Source organism: Leptonotus elevatus, chromosome 16 (assembly GCF_054856555.1).
Source record: "Leptonotus elevatus isolate MCC_2025b chromosome 16, RoL_Lele_1.0, whole genome shotgun sequence".
NCBI lineage: Eukaryota > Metazoa > Chordata > Actinopteri > Syngnathiformes > Syngnathidae > Leptonotus > Leptonotus elevatus.
Window position 1 is genome coordinate 17875226 of NC_141254.1, and position 18887 is coordinate 17894112.

Consider the following 18887-nt stretch of genomic DNA (forward strand, 5'->3'; position numbering starts at 1 on the left):
ACTCGCCGTCTCACTGGATTTAGTACTTCAATAAGCAGAACTGTAAATGTGTGTCTTCCGCGAATCAAGGCAAGCACAGACACTTTAGAGGAAAAGGCTTTCAAAAATAGAGAAGGCATGAAAGACTCGCTGATGTTGTTCCGGGCTGATGGTCACTTCTGTCATTTGACCTTGAGGATGTTGGAATTGGGTCGCTGAGTTTGCTAATTTCATAGGAATAAACAGAAAAATCATTTAAGAGTTGTGAAAGTGACTTTAACCTTAAAAGTTGTGTGACATCAACTTCGCAGTGCTTAGAATACTCATTTGAAGATGAAGAAAGCAAATGTATACTAAATATGAATCCAGTGAGTTGGACCCTAGCCCATCTGGTTGGATGCAATCTGAACCAGGCATTGACAATTTAGCAAATCATTAGTCATTTTGTTAAGATGAGTTTTGCCAATGTACTAAAAAAAATCATCACATTTAGAACTTTACTATCAAACATAAGGCACACGGGCCAAAACTGAGGACAGAACACAAATTGCAGTTTTTCACAAAAAGTTACGGTTGTTGCTAATTTTGTCCACTAGATGGCGCACTGATGACATTCTGAAGTTTGGCTGTTACTCAGGATTTGATGCTCAAAAAACTTTGCTCATTTTTGTTAAGAAATTTCCGATTGCTCTGCAATAATATAATAATAATTGGGAATATCTTCAGAATGTACTTTTAATTTTTGCACCAAAAATACAGCAAATGTTTTGGCCTGTTGTTGTTAGGAGTATGTGTGTGTGTGTGTGTGTGTGTGTTGGATCCCAGAGAGCAGACCACAATTGTATTTACAAAACGTATTTCGTAGATGAAGGAGCGTGGCAAAAACACGCGGGAGAATGTATCATAGTAAAACGTAAGAAAAGTCCAACGGAAAGCGCACGTAACGAGCCGTGGACACAAGTACAAAAGGCTGCAATACGCAACGAGGTTAGCTTAAAACGTAACCATCAAAGTATCAACAAAGAGCGCAAGAGGTCTAAGCCGCTGCGGAAAAATACTAAACTAAGCGGGTAACAAAATACGAAGCGAGTATACTTAGCAAAACCAGGACTTAGAAGTCGTCGTAAGCAGCTAGCAAAGCAGCAAATGAGAATACTTTGACGAGCGGCTCGACTTATTAGGCCAACTAATCATGACACGCTGCAGGTGCACCACCGTCGTCAAGGCAACAGAGGAAGCAAATCAAAAAGTCAAGCGGGTGGCGGTGACGCAGACAAAGAATCACAACAATCGTTATTCATTGATTATGAGGTCAGGGACACGAGGTCCACGGCAAGATAAAATCTGGGTGGAAATGAATTCAAATCAGTTTGAATGATTCTTACCTTAAGTGGAGCCTTGTATTGGATCCAAAATTCCACACACAAAAATGTCCCAACATGTTGTACCACTGTCAAACTGTAACAAAATAAGAATCGTATTAACTGTGTCGTCAGTTTTTAAATTACATGACAATTACATATTGTGACAATATGTTAACATGCATATGCATGAAGGTTTGAACATTTTGGTCAAATTATGAATTGTACTTCTTCAGAGGTATTCAGTACTTCAGATGTTCCATTCTGCCTTAATTAATAAACAATTTGTGCATTTTTACAGTACATTTCCTCAAATTAACTCATTTCATCTTAATATTGCAATAACATTAACCATTTTCAAGTATCATCTGATATATTATTTTTGTGACCAAATTTGTTGAATTTGATGTGCTCGTGTGTTTTTTTGATATTATTATAATATTAAGATATTCATTTGAGATGGCTATTTTTGCTGCAATGAATTGAGCTGCCGTGAAGCTCAAGTGTTTCGTCCGCGCTAAACACAGTAATTACGTCCCATGCCCCAGCAGGAATGTACGGTTGTGTGAATAATTCAAAGCAGTCTGAAGTGAAAAAAAGTGAAAAGTGATTTCACTGAATAGAAAGGAGGGCAAAGTGAGGCCAGATGCAGATTACATTCAGTCCAAGAAAGAAAGCAATGAAGCTCACTTACTGCGACTCCGTCATGTAACTAATGTCGCAGACTCGCATTTGACTGCAAATCCGCGATATTAATTAAGATTAGCGTGGTAAGGAAAAAAAAACCCACACAGTGTGAGAACCTGCCCTTTAATTGAATTCAAAGTCAGCACAAAGTAATGTTCAAGCCTTTGGAGGTCTTTGAGTATCAGGCAGGAGTTAGCCGCTATCAATAAAAGGAACCTTTGTGGCAACTGGCCATTACACCGTGCTGAAGGCTACTTAAATCTTTCATGCTATGAATTGAGGCTTCAATTAGGTCTGAAGTGTTCCTTCCCCGCTTCGCTTTATTGATTCACTTTTTGAAAAATATCCATCTGACAGACCCAAACGCTTGTTTTAAGAGCTACAACGTAATGACAAGCGTTTCCGCTGTACTATCTGAGGTAATTGTCGTTTCTGCGGGGCACCGCTTTTTCGTATCACGCGGCCGCGGCGAGGACATCCGTGTCGCTTCGTGTTTGCCGCCAGCCCCTCAAATCTAAGCTCTCCCAAAAGTGCATCAACTCATCCACCACCAGCCCAACCCCACCGGTTCATCCTCCCGAAAAATGACTTGCTCTACTGTGAAACACTCTTCAACTATCCTTGAACATTGTAGCACTTTTGAATTATTATACAGTATATATATTTAGACTCTGTCTCCGTCTTATTAGAATATAATAAGAACGCACAAACAAAAAACCCAGATGGAAATAACTTTATTGTGAGCTCGCCTGACACTATACTAGAAACTATCAATCAGTATGTATCCCCAAATACGAAAAAAAATCTATTTTTCAGATGAAAGTGAAAAAAAAATTACCGTCAAATTAGCAGTTATTCAGTGCAGAAATAAAGGACAAGGAAGCATAAAAGAGCTGCAAAAATACTATACATTAATTACAAAAACAACAAAACCATAATAAAACCTACACTCAAAATGTATGGCACAAATGTAAAAATAATCAAACAATTTATTGTTGCATGAGTGAAGCAAGCATTATTGGGTGGAAAAAAAGATGACGTTTTTAAGTGGCTTGTGCCTCAATAAGTCAGGTTTCCATCCCATTGTTTCGTTTTTTAAGCGAATTTACTGAAAATGCGCAAAACGGACTTATGCCAGCTTCCATCTGTTCTTCTTTTGCGAATATTGCGAGGGGACTCCGCCGCTGTAGGTGGCGGTATACACCATAGAGATGTGATCTACCAGTAATTTAAAAGAAGAAGACCAGGAAGCGACTGCGCCATGCGATGACGTCGTCTGAGTTTGCTTTTGCAATTCTTGATAAACCAGAGTGTTTCTTTGCTACTTTCCATCTAAAATAGCATTAATATTCGTTTCTTTAATTAATTCCAAAAAGATTTCTGTTTTGTCGTCCCCCCAAACATACCTCACTTTGTCGTCCGACATTGCTGTGGAACTACAAATCGGATATCCGGTCAAAACGTCGACGTGTATCCGGTCTAGTCAGCGGTTATTCGCAAAACCTGTTTCCATAGCCAAAATTCGATACGCTTCAAAATCCACCCCTTCTAATCGTAAAAAGTTTTATTCGAATTTTGGGCCCTTTTTTCGAATTTCAAATTTTCAAGAAATGCGAAAATTAAACTGCATGGAAACGCAAACATTCGAAAAAGGACCCAAAATTTGCAAAACCACAATTTTTACACTTTGAGAGGGGATGGATTTTGAAGCGTATCGAAAAAAGGAAAATGCTTATTTTGGCTATGAAGAACAGAGGATGCAGAGGACAGGGTTAGATGGAGGCAACTGATTCGCTGTGGTGACTCCTGAAGGGAAAAGGCAAAAAGAAAAGAAGAAGAAACAGGGACAGGTTTTGCGAATAAGCTCTGGCAAGACCGGATACACGTCGCACATTTTGACTGGATATTACGTCACACATACATTTGTGGTACCAAAGCAATGTCGGACGATAAACTAATGTATGTTTGGGGGGATGACGAAAAATAAATATTTTTGGAATTAATTAAAGCGAATATTAATGCCATTTTAGATGGAAAACAGCAAAGAAACACTACGGTTTTATCAAGAATTACAAAAGAAAACGCATACGACGTCATCGCACGGCGCAATCGCTTCCTTGTCTTCTTCTTTTTCAGTAAAAAATTCAAAACAATTGGATGGAAACCTGACTAGTTAGTGTAAGTTTACAACATTTGAAGATAGATGCTTTTCACATAGTGTTACACTTTGCACTCAAATGTACCCCAAGACTATGTCAAACAAGAAAAGTAAAGTTGCTCTAACCTTGCCTCTATTAAACTTAGACTCAATGCAACCCTATGTAATGTTGGAACCTACTTTATGTTGCTTTGCTATGTGAGAATGACTGCTGTGAACGATTAATCAAACCAAGACAGCTGGTGAGAACGGAAAACACCTCAGTTTGTCGTCATTCTCACATAACTATAAAATTAGCGCAACGCTATTTCTCGTTAACGGCTCATTGAAGTTGTGCTAAACAATCACACATTCAAAGTGAACCCAAGCCAGCTGTGCATGAAAATAACAACACCAAGATGCAGGAACAAATAGCCTGCTGAGTTCAGCATCCAATAGGCATTTTTCAGGTGTACTTAATATTGTGGCAGGTGAGTTTGTGAATTGGCATGTGGTTGACCTCCCTTGTGGTTACGAGAAAAACACAGTGTCCAAATAGTTGTCCTCGAGCATGTCAGACTGAAAGAAACAACTAACCAAAAGGAACTTTTGGGGAAAAAATGCTGTTGTTTACACGTCTCTCGTTCCACCTGCAGCTGGAACGACGTACATCTTCGGGAAAGGAGGCGCTCTCATCACGTTCACCTGGGCGCCCAACGAGCGGCCGAGCACCCGAGCCGACCGGCTGGCCGTGGGCTTCAGCAGCCTGCAGAAGGACGCCATCTTGGTGCGCGTGGAAAGCACCCACGGGCTCGGAGACTATCTTCAGCTGCACATAGTAAGTGCTTGAATAAAATTCTTTTGCCACAAGGTCACGGCTTACTCATCAGCGTTCTCGCTCTCGGAATATTTTATAGTGTTAGTTATGAGGTGAATTACTGTATGTGAATATGAAAACATTTGTGGTTATATTTACAATTTTATTCACCAAACATCGCTTAAATTCTCTATGAAGACGACCGCGAGTGGCTCAGACTGAACCATCGTGTGCAGCAAGCAAACGAAGCTCGCTTGTTAAGCCCGGATATTTAATAATTCAGTGCTGTGTCTCAGCTGAAACCATTATAAATGGATGTATCAGCTTCTATAAACAAGACTTTATGGAATTAATTAAGAGACAAAAAGCCCAAAATGTTTAATACGTGCAAAACAAAATTCTAAAGCCTGGATTTTCTCATGTTTGGCCCTTGAATGCAATCAAGTCAGATGTCAAGACTATTCACTAATGTATGCTTATTATTTACATACTGCAGTTTTAAATTTGTTTGGATTTTTTGTGCAGTACTGAATGACGCTGTTAAAATGAAGTTTATCAAGCAGCATTCACATCAAAAAGTGAATAAAAAAAGCCTAGTCTAGTCATGAATGGGAACAAACATTATGGACCCGATGCACAGCGATGTATTAAGCATAGCAGAAAAGGTCAAAGGGCATAACAGTCTCCGCCGTCAATATGTTACAAGGTACCGGGACGCCATCATACTAAGCAGCACCTCACGTTCAGGATGCATCAAAAGGAAAAGCCCGGTCACCCCCCCATCTCACTGCAGGAGCTTGCATCCGTGATTCTTTCTGCTGCAACCAAAGCTTGTCCATAGGTAGGAGGTGGGAACAGTAAATTGATCAATTTCCTCAGCACAACAGGCACATACAGAGTCTGCATCACTTCCGACACTGCAAGCATCCACCTATCGATCTCGACAAAACACAAACTGTACCTCCTGGATCCGAGATTCAACTTTCCCGACAGAAACTCTGAATAGAAGTTAGCAAAAAGGCTCACTACTGTGATCCCTTGTATTTAAATCACACCCTACTGGTCTCCTTTTTTATGTGTATTTGGTCATAACAATCAATAAATAAAAAATAAATGTAGATATAAAAACAAAGACCAAAAAGTGTCAACTGAAGCCGAAGCTTATACTGTCTACCCTTTTCACATGATACTACAAGTTCATACATTCACACACTGCATTCAATCATGTCCAATAATGTAATACATATACGCAATGTATATATTTACAAAAAATTAAAAATTATATTTGACATGCATATATATAGGAAAAACATATTGTTTCCATATTTTTGCAATAACGATGAACTATATTGCCATTTCGTAACTATTAATAATCTTGCATTTATACATGTATTTGAAATTCTTCATTTCAATTGACAATCAAAGCTCAGCTCTCAGCTCATAAATGCTAACTCGGTGTTTGGAAGAGCTTCTGAACACAGCAAGGGAGCATATTATTATTTATTGTAAACTAAAAATTGGCCTTTCTTTCAAGCTGCTTGCGAAGTTGCAGAGGCATGTCAACCAAGACAACCTCATAACATTCAGAAGTTTCGAAAACTCCAGCTGGAAGCCATCCACTCCCGGTGTTCTACACACTTTTGGCTTTTCCGTTGGTGTTCCCAGTACTTAGACAAGTCCACGTTTTTTGGTTGCCTTAAGTGTAGTACAAGTTTTGCCACAACCTATGCCAGACAGGACAGAATTGTACCATCTCTACAGGTAACACGCTTTTCCTTGTACTATAGCTTGTTCGTACCATTGTTTTGTGTTTTGCGGTCAAATAAGCCCATCAATCACGGCTAATGGCAAGCATAAGGCGGGTGATGACAGTGGAAGTGCTGAGAAGCGGAAAAAGCACTCTCAGTGGAAAAGGAAGGTTGCCATAATTAGGAAATGAGATTGTGCTGAAAAGCTGGCAAATGTGGCAAGTTTGTACAACATGAATCGCTCTGGCCCCAGAAAAGACGGCTACTTTGTTTGGCGAGCGACGTGAAGAAAATGCGTTCGTGTTTGGAGACAGCAACATGGAACAGACACACCGCTTAACTCTCCCTCCTCCTACTCCTCCCTCCCCCACATTAGTACAACTTCAATCGGTGAACGATTTGTACGTTTATTTATTTTTCATTGGGTCAAGAAACGTGCCAGTTTGCACCACGTGTAAGTTATTGGCGAGCCAGCCAAGGCTGACAAAAAAAAAGACGAAAACAGACAAGTTCCCAGTGGGCTGATGGTAGCCTTCAATTAGAAAAAAAAAAGGGGGGGGGGGGGGGGGATAATGCACTTGAGAGTTCAAATAACCGATTCATAAGTAGCATATGTATTTCGATGATGTTGAAATTGCGTTGAGTTTTATCTGATATAGTGCTGTCAGCTTGTCACTATCAAATATTTTTAGATCAATGAATCTATCGATTATTCAATAGATATATCGACTAATCGGATTCATTTTGATTTTGCATTAAAGTGTATTATAAAAAAACAGTGATCGGTGTTTATTTCTTACTTCGTATTTGTATAGTGATTAAATTACTTTAACGATTCGGTCATTGCTTTCGGTTCGGTCAAAACAGATGTTTGCAAATGTCTTATTTTGATTAAACACAGAAGATGATCAGTCTTCTTTCATAAACTACAGAAATCAATAAACAATTAAAACAATATTGATATGCGGAAATCAGAGAATTTGCACAATTTTAAATAAAAAAAATGGTTCCAAACAATTACTTGATTATTAAAATAGTTGTCGATTAATTTGATAATCGCTGAATTTTGACAGCTCTTATCCGATCATTTGAGTTTGAAGAGGCCAGATTCCAGATTCTTCTTCTTTTTTCTTGCCCTGCCATGATGCATCTTGGTATTATGCTACTTGAGAGGGGAAACAAATTGAGTTGTTCCATTTGAACCATGTAGTTCAAATCCAGACAAATTATCACATCAACTAAAGTCAAACATTAATAAAAAAAATTCACATTCCTGGATCTGATTATCTGATATCCAGTATTGATCTTGCCGCATTCCAAAGCGTTATCATAACTGTGAAAACGACCAAATATGACCACGAAAAAACCAGGGCGATCTCTCACGTGATAAAGTATAGTGTCTGTTGGCGAAACAAGCGACACCTCAGCAGCTGTCATCAAGTGTGTCCGTTCTGGAGGGAAATCAGCCTTTTTAGTACGTAGCCGCAGGACAGATGTGGCGTGATGAAAACCAGAGGAGAGAGCTGTCAAACGTCTGCGAGTGGTGTAATAATTAAAATCACAGCTGCTTAATGCGGCTTTCAGTCCAGTGCATATTTTAATATTGGATGCTGTTATTGGATCCCCTTCACACTTTCATGGTTGCTGTTTAATGCTACCGGTTTGTGGTCCACAAACCATTAGGAAAATTGTTTTCTAATTTCCGAAAATAGTTTTGAAATCTACCCAGGGAAGACGGTATTGGATTTGACGGAAGAGTGCTTTAAGGCGTAAATATTGCACCGTATAATCGACATCGACCGTGGTTCTTACATTGGATGTTATGCAAGCGTATGACTTTTTTTTTTTTCCCCCCCTGAGATCAAAAAGCACAGCAACGCTTACAGCTTGTAAGTGTCTCTTTTTCTTTTTTTTTTTCGGGGGTGCCAACTTGCAGCGCTCAAACACTTTGACACATCGACACATTATTAAATGCTCAGACAGTGAAAGAGTTCACGGAGTGAGAGGTTCCTCTAGCAAAGCGCTCAGATACAACAGATAGCAGTCATATCCCTCATCGCTCGACTCGCTTTGGTCAAAGTGACTCAATTCAGGAGTTGAAAATAGGGAACGTATAATGCGCGAGTCCAGCATCACGCGTAGTCGCGTACCCTGGACCCATTTCAAGTTCTGTTATTTGGTGAATGTGTAATGAGTAATTCTGGTCATGTAAAAAAAAAAAAAAAAGTGACAATCTTATTCTTTATCTATTAACCTTACTTTTTCCAGTGTTTTGGTCGATTTTAAGTGAATTTAAGTAATGAAAAATGAAGGAACAAAAACGGACAACAGACTCCAATTGGTCAACACACACAAACCCACATCCAGATTTGAAACCCTTACACTGGCCTAGAAACCCTAATTTAGAATTTTCAAACCCTTATTTAACCGCTAACCCAGGCTAGAACCTTCATTGTTATATTTTGTCCGTAATATGCTACTTTACTTTTTCTGGTACACTTTCCTACTAAATTCCTTTCTGATACAGTTGTGATGATATATGGACATAATTCAACAAAATAATTCTACTGTTTCGATAGCAAAAAAATATCCAGCTGTTTTTAATGAGCAAACAATGTTAGTGAGAGAAAACACAATGTGAGGTAATTAAAAAAAAGTATATTTTTGAGGGTGTGAACATGCTAGGCAGACGTCTGTGAGGTCCCTGTGGATTTTCATAATGTAGCTTTTTTTTGTGTCTCCTTTCCTGACTTTGCTTTGAACGGAAAGTGATGATAAAAAAAAACGTTTTCCCTCTTTGTTCCTGAAGGGATTGTCTTCCAATTGAAGAAGTTCGGTAGATTTTTTTTTTCTTCCCCAAAGCTAATGACAGATTTAGCTGAAACTGCTGGCAACATAATATCTTCCGATGGCACTCACTTTTTTCGAATGTTGAGACTTTTATCACTGAGGAAAGTGCAACGATATTAGTGTACAGAATTGTGCATGTGGAATTTTGAGTATTGAACTTCTTTCATCCATCCATACATTTTCTTAACCGCTTGTCTTCACAAGGGTCGCAGGGGTGCTGGAGCCTATCCCAGCTGGCTTCGGGCAGTGGGGGGGGGGGGGGGGTGTTTCACCCTGAAATCCAGGGCACTGAACTTCTTTCATCTCTGGGGAATGATCTTTGCTTGGTCACAGTTGGGATTAAAAGAACACTTTAAATTGCTTTTATTTACCGGGTCCCGCGTGTTAGCCGTATTAGCATGACGATGCGTTGAGTATGAAGAGATATTTGAGTGTTCCATTGGATTACAAGAGATAAAACCGCTATGAATCGCACTCACTCACTCACTGATGCAGATGACTAAAACAGATTGTCACGGGCCTTCTAGAAGCCTTTGCGTTATTTAAAAGGTGTTCCACTTGGAGGGGCATGTCACAAGTCAAATAGTCTGCACTGTGGTCCTTACATCATACAAACAGCCGCCCAACATGCTTGCTGCAGGCAAGGTGATGCATTCAGTCCTTCGTCACAAGAAATGAGGTCCTTGTGGGAAGCAAACGACACACATCATGCAGCGTTTCATTTCGCACCTCCTATAGGCCACTTCAAGTAGATTCTTGACTAGACAGGGGAGCAAATGAATGTCATAGCAAAAGGCCTCTCTTCGGCTCACTTGGACAAGAGTGCGGGAGTTTTGCTTTGCCAGCACTTGAAAGGTCCTTTGGGACTTGTTTTGTAATCTGACTGAGTCAAGCGAAAAAGAAAAATGCCTCTGGCAAACCTACTCCAACCTCGGAAATGTTATTATGGGCTAAATTAGACCATGAGCAACAGTACAGGAATTTTTATTTTGCTTGCTTGTCATGCTTTAAAACGAACGTCATCAGACAATATTCAAATAAATGGCATGCTAAGGGCTGATCATTCCTAAAAAAGAATACATCGGATTGATTGAAATCTCTTGATATTCAAGACCATAATCCAGTCCTGTACCATGTGCGGCTGCACAAGGCAGCATTGCCAGAAGGGTGTAAAATGGTAGAAGAGATGTAAGTTGGGGAGGAGACATTAAATCATGTAAATTCTCTCTATACACGTCAGAAGTCGAGGAATGTGATTTTCCAGTGCTAATTGAGTGTTTCGATGAGAAATTTGATTGATAGCCAACTTCAAAAAATGGTGAATTACTGTGCAGTGTTTGACTTCAACAATACAAGTGGGAAGGACAAAGCCTCATTTTAGCATTTATCTGTGCCAGTTTTGAAAAAAAGAAAAAGCACACTGAGGCAAACGTTTCATAAGGATAAAATCATGATTTTTCCACATATTTCAATGGATGCCCAACAAGGTTTGAACCAACCAACTGCAAATGTTACAAAATCTAAATGTCGCTTAATGACACAAAAATGAATCGCCACCAAAATTCACATGCACATCTCATGTCAAAAAACAAACAAACTTCGACTTCTGAAAAGATCAAAACAATTGCCACAGTATTTTGGATTTTATTGGCATTAAGCCTTTTTCTCACTATACAGGCAACTCATAAGTTTACATAGCCCTTAAACCTTATAACGAACGTATGGTGTTCCACAGGGTTCAATTCTGGGGCCTCTGCTGTTTTCATTTTATCTGGTGTTGCTGGGTTCCAAGTCAAGATTCAAACTGCATGATTTGCAATGCCGTTAAGCAGTTTTTGTCCAGCAAAACTAGAGGAGCCCTTCCTTGAGATGCACAGAGATGGGGAACACAAGAACACAACACTTTCTGAATTCAAAGTGAAGAGAGCCAGATTCAATGAAAACAATACCTATTCATTTGTTTTCCACCAGTAAAACCTCTACCTGTGTCTTGAATTAGAAAAAAATATATTTATTTTATTTTTCCATCAAGACAGGTTTGGTGAATACGTATAAGCAAAGTGGTTAAGAACCACTGGTTTACACACTTGTGACTTGGTTTAATCTTCTTTTACCCAGCTGATATTAATGTCACATAGTTGGATAGCGCAAATGAGGTTAGAATAGCCCTCTCACACTGCATATGTCGCCCTGCTAAGCCTGGAGCCGACAGTTCAAGCTTTAAATATCCGTAGCGTTATGTTGGAGGTTTCTGAAGACACTCAACACTTTCCCATGTAACACAAACCACATCAGCATGAATAATTATTTTTGCATTCTAAAGGATTCCAGCAGGATTTTACATATGATTAGAGGGCGAGCAAAGCTTTAAGACAGCTTTTCACATCACACCGCAGCCGCCGCAGCCGAAGCGGCAACAGCCACCTTGGAGGCAAGAGGAGGCATATTTCTGTCTCCGTAGTCAGCCAGTCATTCAATTTTCGGGAGTGTGAGGGAGGAGGAATGATCTAATATGGCACAAATCAGGGAATAAGCTCGGGAGGAAGCGCGCGCGCGGATGTGACAGCGACGCTGCAAACTCCAAAATATGAAGCACTATGCGGTGTTTAAGATATGTACACCTTGTCTGTAAAGCCAGTAAATATTGTAGTCTTCATGTGCCACAGAGGACTAGCGCGTTTTCATTTCAACAAGACACGACACCCACCCAATTTGCCTGCACTTCCTCTGTCTTGTTGAAGGTGCCATACTGCAGCTGGAAGTTGGAAGAAAGCCCCGCAGCCTCTGCATAATCTTATTCCACCCGCCTGAGAGACAAAAGACATATGCAGGCTGAAACTTGCTTATTATAATGATTATTAATCATGTGCACGACATAGAACTGTGCACAACTGACATTCTTATTATAGTCACGTCACCGCCCGTCAACGAGCCTCTCTAATGAATGAATCGTTAGCGTACCGCTGGCTTGTTTCATGTGCAACAAAATGCACCCGTTGGACACTTTATTAGGCACAACCGCGCATTATGATGAGATCTGCATTATATGACGTAAACATCACAAACTACTACTGCAATCAAAACTGAACACTTGCCATCGTTTTTCAGCTGTCGTATGACTAGCGAGGACATTTTTCCAACCAGTTCCTCATCTGCACATTAGCGCGCAGGTTATCGCACTGCCGTCACTAGTTTGACCTTGTGTGGCAGTCAGGGGGTGCGCAAGACACCAGTGCCCCCCAAAGGCTATCTTGGGAAGCAGCTTTGACCTTTGCGGAAGGTTGTCGGTAGCAGACAGCGGCAGGAAAACAGGGGGGGGGGGGGGGGAGTGGGTGGGGGGAAGTTGGTCAAGCAAAGGAGGAACAGCAGGATTGTGTCAGGAGTGATCCACGTCAGGCAACCTGAGCTGGCGGCTAAGAGGAAACGATGCTGAACCCTAAAGAAAGAGCTGAACATACTGTTCGTGTCACAAAGGATATGCTTAACTTTCACCGGCCCAACAAGGTTTTGATCTCGACCACCCCTCGTGTAGCCAAAGGAAAGGGTCTCCTGCATTCGCACACGCTATCTTGTCAGCTGTTGGTTTTGTTTGTTTAAGTAAAAAAAAAAAAAAATTTAAAAGCATATACAATATCTAAGAATGCTTTTTCTTATTCAAAAACCACTAGAAACGATTGAAATTACATTTTGTGCATATGTGCTTTGTAGCTCAAATCAGCAGTCCGATACATGTGTGGATTTGTGATAGAAAATTGACTTTAGGCCACTCAGCTCAGCTCATGTGTTATTAATGTGTAATGTGTCTGATCTTTTTTTTTTTTTTTTTTCAAGTACCTGTACTAAGATAACATTACTTCAAAGACATTCATTAGTGCTTTTGCTGCATTGATATTTGTACATTAGTTTGAACCATGAATTTATTGAATTAATTATTCATGTGCAAATTTTAGTCAAAGTCAAAAATTAAATATACTGTATATTTAAAATGATACAGACAGAAAAGTGTTCTTATATTGCGTATATAATGTGGGCGTATCCGCTAAATGCACTGAAACCAGTTAGCAGTGTATACATGCACAATGGATACATTGGTTAGTCACATGATATAACTTTCTAAATTGAATAGTAACGGTGGTAAAAAAGAAAAAGAAAAAGAAAAGCCAGAACGGCCTGCGAGAGTAACGCAAACACTTTTAAAGTTAGACTTGTTCCGGCATGAAAGTGAACATGCGGCAGCTTTTACCGCGAGTGCGCATGCACCTGTCTACGGAAATAGAACAATGCATGATGACCAACCAACAGAGGGCCCAAAAAAAAATGTGAAATTTGGTGAAAGAATTAGAACTGATTCTGAATTCGCTGTTCAGAAATGGCAGCACAGAGAGGCTGCAATCTGATTGGACAAAAAAGCTAATAGTGAGAATTTCCTTCCCCAATATAACATCGTTGTTCATTATTTGTGCTTTTGCCACCTACAGGATCAAGGCAAAATCGGTGTCATCTTCAACGTGGGGACGGATGACATCACCATCGACGAGCCTGCTGTCATGGTAAATGACGGCAAGTACCATGTTGTCCGCTTCACGCGCAGCGGTGGCAATGCCACGCTCCAGGTGGACAACTATCCGGTCATTGAGCGCTACCCTCCAGGTAAGGCTAACGACGGCCACTGCGTGCTAAACGAAAGCCAGTCCACTGCATGTTTTGCCTCGAGCTCACTCCGCCAATGATTGGAGGTCGGAATTCAGCTCCCGCAGTTGTGCATCACTCTGAAAGCTATCCATTAAGTTGCCACCCACATGTCCATAGTGGACCTTTTCAAGTTGCATAAACAATCTCATAATCTGACACTGATACACTCGCCGGAAGCTGTCTTGCTAAGTGTATCTTGCAGTTAAAGGGCTTTCATCAGCAGCTGCCATTCCTGCAATCGTTTTTCTGCCTCCGATACGCAAACATGCACACGTGCAAGTACGTTCAAAGCCGCTCTTTTTTTTCTCACCCCTTTTCTAAAAATGGCTTCTCTTTGGTGTTGTCGTTAAAGTTGCACATTTAGTATCATAACTACTTAATGGGATCCTGCAAACGTTGTCACGTTGCCTATCTACTGTCTTTTAGCACAAAAGATATCAATTGAATTGTGAAAAAAAAGAAATCCAGTGGAAAATGTTACGACGAGTGGCTTGACATTCTGTTATTGACTCAACTCCGCACACACCGGAAACAAACCTGGGATAATGTATTCATCGAAACCACATTTTAAACCCAAAAGGGATTAAGGCTCCGCCCGCCTGTGTACTTGCACGCCTAATTTGCATGCAGATTGAAAAGGGAAACGCAAACTGCTTTCATGTAATCACGGCTGGCTGCTCTTTAACCTGCTCTGAACCCAATCGACCTTCTTCAGAGCAGGTGCGGCGGCGGCGGGCGCGCCAAAAGGAACTTCCCTCTCTGCCTCCAGCTGCTGGTGAAAGTACACACAAAAAAAAAACAAATTTTAATCACGCACGCATCTGTATCTTCTCACTCCCACTTTAGCAATCGATGATTTCATTATATGATTTGAATGAGTTTATTTTTTCAGCATAGACAATTTGAGGCGTGTAAGAAAGCTTTAAATACAGCCAAAGTGACTTAAACTGTCATGTATGGCGCCTCCTCTTCCACGTTACGCCATAATCCTGTTTATGTATTCATCGCCAGCCCACTGCTGACGACATTGGCTGACTTTGGCCCGTTTACTTAATATTGAGTTTTTGTTTATTTATGCATGTATTCGTTCGTGTATGAGTTCATATTTCCTAGCATCTTTATAATCGATATTTATTTTAAAGACTCACAACTGGTGATGTGTACGTTTGCTCCACATGAAATTGACTGACCTCCAGAACAAATCACTTGCCGTTAATGTTTTTATTATCTACAATGTTGTCGCTGTCCAACCGAAAGCTTTTTTTTTTTTAAGCCAAGTTTTTTTTCTTTTAAGCCAAGTTTTTTTTCTTAGTTTCATCAAAGTGAAAAAAAATGCATTCATGCTTTTTATTGGACAGTAATGAATCAACTATTTGACTTTTCACACTGCAACATGCTATAGTCATAGTGTAGCTTTTCTTTTTTTTCTTTTTTCCTGATACTGATCATTTATAATGTGAGGGTTTCTTTTCATAAGAATTTAGTAGGATTTCATTCAATAACTAAATAATTGTTGGTCCTTTTTTTCCAAAAAACAAAAATTTTCATTATGGAAATGCAAATTCCAATTTTAAAATGTTGACAGGACGTTACTGGAAAGTATTCAAGTTTGATTGGAATATACTTTTAAAATTTTGCTGGATTTCCTACTAAATTCACTACAATGAAATAACACCAATGATGATGTTTTCTGCTTATATCTCATGTTTGACTGTTTAAATTGACATTTTTTTCTGAATGATTGATTTTGTTAATGTCTGATTTGTCATGCTGCTAACTGAATTAACCATGTTTTTATTCAAAGTATATAAACCTTTTTTTTCCTGTGCTTAAAATAGCTAAACAATACTAACTAGTGTAGCTATAAATAGCCTAAACTTGACTTCTCTAACTGTTGCTCTTAAAAATCAAATAACTCAAGTAAAGATACGTTGAACTGAAAGATGCTTAACCATCTTGTTAAAGGTGTTGGCCATCATAACTCTGTTTCTAACCATGTGATCTTTCAGCTTGCAGACGTTAACCCTTAACCTGTCTCTCCAAATTCTCTGAAGGACACTATGATAATGAACGACTGGCTATTGCTAGGCAAAGAATCCCATACAGACTCGGTCGGGTAGTTGACGAGTGGCTACTCGATAAAGGTAAAAAAAAGAATTGATTGGTTAAGTAATCCTTGAACTAACTAGTGATTAACCTTTCCCCTAAGAAAGGCGCGGCACCACAAGACAATTGTGACAAGGATTATGTGTAACGGGCCCCGATTTAATTGGACCAATTATGAAGAACACAATCCCAGCACTGATCAAATGTTGTTAGCAAAAAGTTGAAGTATTTCTTCCTTGTCACCCTTGCACCTTGTGGACCAGCTGCACCCTTAAACTGATTTTAAACCAATGAACTAAAAAAAAACACATAACCCATACCCAGCCCTCCATCGTCCCTCTTAATCACTGCCATTAACTTACGAGGGAGTATTAGGGCCACGCTGAAAAGGGAAAAAAAAAACAACGATAAAACACGAGAACAAAGTTGTAGAATTATGAGACTAAAGTTGTAATTATGTGATCAAAGTGAAAGCAGAAATTAAGTTGTGATTTTAAAGTCAGCTTCGAAAAAAATTGGAATTCTACTTTATGAGAAAAACAGAACAGAGCAAGAAAAAGTCAGGATTGCAATATAAATTTTTAAAAAGAAAAAAATATAATAAACTATATTCAGAGAACTAATGTTATTGTATGAGAATAAAGTCATCATTTGTCCACAATAAAGTTGTAATGTTACAATAATTGTACCAGCAAAGGAGCTACAGCAAATTCATTGATATTAGCCCATAAAAATACAATCTGGCAGATTTGACATTCAGTTAAATAGGAAGTCAATCCAAATATTTTCTTAAAATGATATGTTGTGTGTGCCCCCAATCGTCTAAACACATCATTCTGATTAAAATTGCGTTTGTGGAATATTAATTAATCAGCTACATCTACCCGCTTTTATCCATCTCGGGGCGGCCATTTTGTACTTGCTGTCGACTGAAGACCACACGAGCAATCACGGCTCAGCTTCAGAAAACAGGTGTGCCGTGATTGGTCGTTCGTTCAGCCCTGAGCTGTGATGTCATTATCAGTTGACAGCAAGTGACAAAATGGCCGCTCCCTGAAATGGATAAAGACAGGTGGATTTTGCTGATTCATACATAGTACACAAACACAAGAACATTTCCAATTTTTTAAAACTATGACTTTATTTTCAGAATATTTGAGTAAAGTAAGTAATAAACGTTAACATTTCTTGTAATATTACAACTTTATTCTTGCTCTTTTTTTCCTTTCAGTTTGGCCCTAACATTCCTTCGTCTTAACTAGATGTGTAAATGTGTGTAATAATTTGTTTTTAACCTTTAAAGTGTGCTGCACTTTGACTGGTGAGAGTAAAATGTGAACTAAACGTCTCTCCCTCCTCCCCCTTAAACCGATGTAAGCTAAACCTCTCGATGTGATCGCCCTAAGTGAAGCGCTCCCCCTCCCCCCCCCCCTCTTTGTTCCCAAGCGGCCCTGTGTTGTCGGCTTCCTGTGTTGCACTACAGCGGCCATGTCGCAGTCCCCCCCCAGCTTCAGTTCAGCCCGTGACAAAAAAGAGGCCTGACAGGCTGCTGAAACGGATCACTGTTTGCAGCCACCAACTTTGCTAATAAGTATTCTCCTGAAACGGGCCCATTACTGCAGTCCTCTCGCTGATGTCGCTTATCTGCGTGGCCGCTGTCAGTGGCGCTGTTACGAGACATTGTCCCTCTCAGGAGTTAAGACAATTGGACTGGAGGGGGGAACTCTGAGTTTTAATGGCTGCGGAATTTGCTAGTCAGTGGAGTTTAGCCTCCATTTTGGGGGATTTTTTTCCACTGCGCTGAAGCCAGGGACTTCACTTGTAATCATGGCCTCTGTTTGGTAAATGTTAGCGATAAATAAAGAACCAGTATCAAAACACCCGTCCCTGTTCAATGTTATAGAGAAATCAGCATAAATAAGGACCTAAATATAAGCGCCCGCTGCATGATTAAAGTATAAATCCCCCCCGTTTAATATCGAAATGATTGTTTTGTTAATCACTCACACCAACATAGTTCAAGTTGTACTCCCGTGTCACCCACGTGACTTTTTGGCCTTTTTTCCTTTTTCTCTCCCTTCCTGTCAACGTCTCTCTGCCTGGCTTGTAGGGAGACAGCTGACCATCTTTAACAGCCAAGCCGCCATTAAAATCGGCGGCCAGGACAAGGGTCGGCCCTTCCAGGGTCAGATCTCCGGCCTCTACTACAACGGGCTGCAGGTGCTGAAGCTGGCGGCGGAGAACGACCCCAGCGTGCAGGTCGAGGGCAACCTGCGTCTGGTGGGCGACGCGCTCTCCGTGCTGACCACCGACACCACCTCCGCCACCCCCATGGCGGTCTCCGACATGTCCACCACCATCATGGAGACCACCACCACCATGGCCACCACCACCACCCGCAGGCAGCGGTCGCCCAGCTTGAGGGACAGCATCTCACAGGTCAGAGAGTAAAAAAGGGACATTAGAAAAGGCATTACTGGCCTATTTACATATTAAATAAATAAATAAAT

At 40.2% G+C, this 18887-nt stretch overlaps 1 protein-coding gene across 7 annotated transcripts in view; it reads left to right on the plus strand.

Annotated features, from left to right (window-relative positions):
- The window catches only part of LOC147161107 (neurexin-2-like), a 148173-nt gene that overhangs the window by 120032 nt on the left and 9254 nt on the right, over window positions 1-18887 (plus strand). For 6 of the 7 annotated variants that reach the window (XM_086057877.1, XM_086057881.1, XM_086057879.1 and 3 more), the window contains 4 exons: window positions 4821-5002; window positions 14058-14229; window positions 16326-16415; window positions 18488-18816. In XM_086057877.1, coding sequence (XP_085914003.1) covers window positions 4821-5002; window positions 14058-14229; window positions 16326-16415; window positions 18488-18816 — 773 coding nt within the window. The remainder of the gene's footprint in view (window positions 1-4820; window positions 5003-14057; window positions 14230-16325; window positions 16416-18487; window positions 18817-18887) is intronic. The other variant, XM_086057884.1, reaches the window with a different exon arrangement.